Source organism: Rhinopithecus bieti, unplaced genomic scaffold (assembly GCF_001698545.2).
Source record: "Rhinopithecus bieti isolate Rb0 unplaced genomic scaffold, ASM169854v2 scaffold_73244, whole genome shotgun sequence".
Classification (NCBI taxonomy): Eukaryota; Metazoa; Chordata; class Mammalia; order Primates; family Cercopithecidae; genus Rhinopithecus; species Rhinopithecus bieti.
In genome coordinates this window covers 35,283-40,567 of record NW_016827330.1, presented here as the reverse complement: position 1 = coordinate 40,567, position 5,285 = coordinate 35,283, and the positions used below count along the sequence as shown (strand labels likewise).

The 5,285-nt window shown below is 36.8% G+C and overlaps 1 protein-coding gene across 1 annotated transcript in view; it reads right to left on the bottom strand.

Moving 5' to 3' along the window:
- LOC108523248 (cilia- and flagella-associated protein 47-like) overlaps window positions 1-5,019 on the bottom strand; it is a gene marked incomplete at its 3' end in the record, with an annotated part of 35,654 nt that extends 30,635 nt beyond the window's left edge. The window contains exons 1-2 of the mRNA XM_017863773.1: window positions 4,798-5,019; window positions 671-822 (exon numbers count right to left, since the gene is read on the bottom strand). Of these exons, the coding sequence (XP_017719262.1) occupies window positions 671-822; window positions 4,798-5,019 (374 nt within the window). The remainder of the gene's footprint in view (window positions 1-670; window positions 823-4,797) is intronic.
- Between the last annotated feature and the right edge of the window lie 266 nt (window positions 5,020-5,285).

Genomic DNA, 5,285 nt, shown 5'->3' with positions numbered 1-5,285 from the left:
AAAGGTATATATCTAATACCATGTAATCAGCAGAAAATATTCCAAATTAATTCTGTAGGTGTTGGGAAAATAGAGGCAAAAGAAAACACCTATGGAAACCACATTTTGCTGGGGAAAAGGAGGATCACACATGTATGTATATAAATAAAGAAACACTGTAAATTTTAACACTAATTTTGATAAATAAATTTACAATGAACAGAAATATACTTTTTAATATTAAAAAACAACAAATGAATCATCATTCATCCTGGTCAAATAAATAATTTGTAACAACCAAGTCAGTCACTTAGCTCTTTTTTATACTCATATCCATCCACATTTTTCAACCAGTCTCAGAAGAACAGCATTTTGACTTTTTTGACACCAAACATTTGCCTAATTTAAAATTTAGTGACGTGAACCTGACAATACTTTAAAATTAACTTAAAATGTGAATACAAGTTTGCAAAAATCCAATTATTAATACATTCAATTGTCGAATGTTATTTTATAAAAATAACAGAGAATGAGGTTTCATTTCTTACGAACGTTACAATTTTCTAAAAATGTGTCCTTTAAGTTCAACTGTAAGGAAACTATGTCAGAAAAAATACAGAATATTACTTTGACCTTCATTTTTATTTAAAGAGTATTCAAAACGTCAGCATGAACTATGAAGATTACATACCCAATTAGAGGAATTTCTGTTGTTTTATTTTCTATTGAAATAAGTAGTCGGTCAAAAGTGTCTTCATCTTTATCAGGATGATATTCCACCATAGCTGTCATCTGAAGGCCAGAAGCAAGTTCTTTATCCAGACTGGTCAATATCAGTTTGAACTTCAGTGGGAGAAAGAGAATCAAATTATACATCTTAACTCCTTATAAAAAAAATATCGTGGCCGGGCACAATGCTTCACGCCTGTAATCCCAGCACTTTGGGAGGTGGAAGCCAGCAGATCATGAGTTCGGGAGATCGAAACCATCCTGGCCAACATGGTGAAACCCCATCTCTACTAAAATACAAAAAATTATCCAGGTGTGGTGGTGCCCACCTGTAGTCCCAGCTACTCGGGAGGCTGAGGCAGGGGAATTGTTTGAACCCAGAAGATGGAGATTGCGGTGAGCCGAGATTGCACCATTGCACCCCAGCCTGGGTGACAGAGCAAGACTCCATCTCAAAAAATAAATAAATAAACAACGTGAGCAACTATAGTTAGGAGTGTTATATTATTATCAAAGTACAGGCTCTATTCCTGCCCTAATGCCAAAGACTTTTTAATTTTATTTTTAATTGACAAATAATTGTATATATTCATTGAGTACAATATGATGTATTAATACAGGTATACATTGTGGAATGAGCAAATCAGGCTAATTAACATATCCATCACGTCACTTATTTATTTGTACTGGGAACATTTAAAATCCATTCTTTTAGCAATTCTGAGATATACAATACATTATTATTAACTATAGTCACCTTGCTGTGCAATAGATCACCCGAACTAATTCTTCCTGTTTAACTGAAATTTTGTACCCTTTGACCAACATTTTTCCTTTCTCTGCCCACCTCAACCCTCAGTCTTGGGTAACCACCATTCTACTCTCTCCTTCTACGAGTCTGAATTTTTATATTTCACATATAAGTGAGAGCATGTGATATTTGTCTTATGTACCTAAAGGCAAAGACTTAATGCTCATGTTTATATCTATCTGATTCTAGATCTTTAAGATATGCTTTCAAGAGTACACAACTTGAATCTGACAATGCAGGTAGCTAAGAAACATATAAATGCCAATAGGCTACTTTAAAAATATACATATAGAACTAATATGGCCTCTATTCTAAGAAGCTTAAAATCTAAATACAGAAAAAAGGAAGAACAACCTAATAAAAATGTTGCTCAATCATATACATACATAATATATACCCACATGCACGTACATATGTGTTTGTGCATAAATATACACACATATATATAAGCATATATATACACATATATATAAAAGTATATATATATATATATTTATATACACATATATGTGTGTGTGTGTATATATATATATACTTTTTTTTTTTGAGACGGAGTCTCGCTCTGTCACCAGGCTGGAGTGCAGTGGTGCAATCTTGGCTCACTGCAACCTCCACCTCCCAGGTTCAAGCAATTTTCCTGCCTCAGTCTCCTGAGTAGCTGGGAGGTGCGCACCACCATGCCCAGCTAATTTTATATTTTTAATAGAGACGGGGTTTCACCATGTTGGCCAGGATGGTCTCAATCTCTTGACCTCGTGATCTACCCGCCTCAGCCTCCCAAAGTGCTGGGAATCACAAGCATGAGCCATCGTGCCCGGCCCTCATATGTATATTGTATATGCTTTATTCATGGGAGTTTGAGCTTCATAACTTGGAGGAAATATAAAAGAAGAATATAACGAAGAGGATAAAAACACTTTTGTTCTAGTAAGACATTTGCTTGATGCCGGGAAAAATATAAAGGGAGAAAAAAGAGAAATAATATCTGTTATGCATTTATAATGGGTCAAGCATTTTACATCTATTATCTTATGTAAATACACTTCTACAGTCCTGTGAGGCTGATATTAAGGCTCTCAGTATATAGATGAGGGAACTGGATATGTAAAGTATAATTAATGTCTGAAGTCACTCAGGAAGTGAAGATTCAAAAACATATCTATCTGACTCTAAATCATAAGCATTTCCTTCCCTTCAACTAGAAAGAGTCCCTCTCCTGAATATATAATCTCTTTAAGGAAGCAGACTACAAACCCCTTGAAAATTAAATATAAGCCAGGGACTAGTTAAGCGCCATATGAGTGATACAGACATAAGTGTCATGAAAATCCATGAGAGGACATGATTATTGTGGGCTAGGAAGGAGTGTACCTGGCCTTGTCTTAGAGAATGGATATTAAAAGTGGAGAAGAAGTGAGGAAGGTGCTCAATATAGGTGTAAAAATACATAGGGTCAATACAGGTTCTTGAGTCTGGGTGAAAAACAAGCACTGCTGTATGTTAGAGGAATCTTTTCTGAGTAATTATAGTAGTGATGATGACAATGACCTCTCCACAGCACCTTGTTTTACTTTTCTTATCCCCACCCCACAAGATGCACTTTTCACTATTTATCTAATTCCCTTTATGAAGGATCAGGAGTGTATTTCATAGTCTTGCAACAAAGGAAAATTCACACTGATATTGGCTTCTAACTAGTAAGCATATCTGGATGTTCTCTTGTCAATGTCAAGACTTGTGGAATGAATTGTTTTCTATTATATCCTAGATATAAACCAAAATGAAACCAATTATAATATTTTTCTTGTTACTGCACAGAAAGCATCCATACAAGTGTCCCCTGAACATCCATAAAATAGTGTTTGTCCACATCCAAACATTACCACCAGCTTGAGTTTCAAAAGAAAGTATTTTCAGATACACATTTAATTGTTCAATAAAATATGTGCTAAGGTAGTGAAATAACACAGCCTTTCCCTAATTTTACAGTATTTGGAGTAAGCAAGTACTTTTTGATTTAAAGAGGAGTCAATAGTCTCTTGAGATATACTTTTTAATAAAATATTTAAATATAAAAATCATTAAAACCTGATTCCATCAATATGAAAGCCAAGGACAGGCCAAACTAATCTATGGTGTTAGAAATCACAGGGTGATTACTCCAGGTACTGTAAGGAAGAAGCACTGGTGATCTTGGGTGGTGAACATATTCTATTATTTGATCCAGGTGGTAGCTAATGGAAATTATATATCTAGCTATCTGTCTACACACACATATATATTTATTTTTTTGTAAATTCATCAAACTTTACTTTTGAGATCTGTGCACTTCAGTGTAAGTAAATAATACATCGATTTTCAACAGAGCAAAATTAGAACATGGAAGTCCTTTTCTCATTGCTCTTCTAATCATTAACATAGGTTTTCTACATATATACAAAGAAATATATGTAAATTTAATCTAAAATTATGGACATCTTTTACTTCTGCACATATAAGTCAGGCTGTATTCAACACTATTTTCATTAGGAATATCTCTTGAACTTTTCAGTTATTTATTGCTTATATTTCAAAATTCTTATCACGTTTCCTAAATCAAAATTTCCTGAGAAAATGTGATCATACTGAACTAATAATCATCCATTCACACACATGATATAAAATAACACAGTGAGATACAGAGGAAATTCTGCCCACTTTTAAATTATAAGATAGAAACACCCTCTCAGAACATTAACTATCTTGATGGTTAGATCTGTACTAAAACCCCCTCATTAGTTTCTAAGTTCTATGAGGGCAGGGCTGTGTCCATTCTGTATTCCTCATGTCTATTGCCTGTTATAGAGTAGGCGCTTAACAAATGCCTGTTATAGAGTAGGTGCTTAACAAATGTTTGTTAAAATATGAAATAATGAACCTTTCCACTAATCCTACAGTTCCTGGAGTTATCAGGCACTTTATGATTCAAAGGACAGTTAATAGATAATTTTGTTCTCATAATTCTTAAGGCAACAGCAAAATCATAAAACCAAGTTGCACAGATGTTGGGATTGTTAACAAGTTTCTAAACCCGGGTGGAAGAAATGGGGAGGCTCTAAGTCAGCTTTTCTNAAAAAAAAAAAGAACACACACACAGAAACCTGTCACTGTTTCCCAGGAAGCCCAATCCTCCCTCCATCCCCGCAGGAGCCAGATGACTACTCCCTGGGGCAAAGAGAGACGCCGTGTGAGGAGGCGCTCTCACAAGGTCCTTCTCCCAGTACCCCTTAGTGTGTCACCTGTGGCTTGATGGGTTCCTTAAATCGGATTTTCTGGTTCCAGCGGCCAAGATTATGCACAGTAATCGGGAGGCGGTACACCCTCCCGGCCATCGTGTCCAGGAACTTCACCTCAGCCGGGATCACCCGCAGCTGCATGTCTTTCCCCGGGCTACCCACATCCCGGGGGACGAGGGAACCCCTTTGGGTGTTCACGGTGAGGGAAGCCCTTTGGGTGTTCATGGCTGCCCTCTCAGTAGCCAGAAAACAGATGTGGATCTGTCCGGCCAAGGATTAGCGTCGACGACCGTCGCTAGGCAACCATCAGACGCCAAGCGCTAGTTTCAAGCCCTGCTCTCATTGGCGCCTCCCAACCTGCGCGAGTTGGTAACGCGAATAGAATAACCCTCAGGTCACAGGTGTCACCAGAGTAACTGAAAAACACTCTGTGGCAGCCCAAACGTCAGAGGCATCTCACTTTGCCATGGCCTGGCAAGGTATTAAAATCA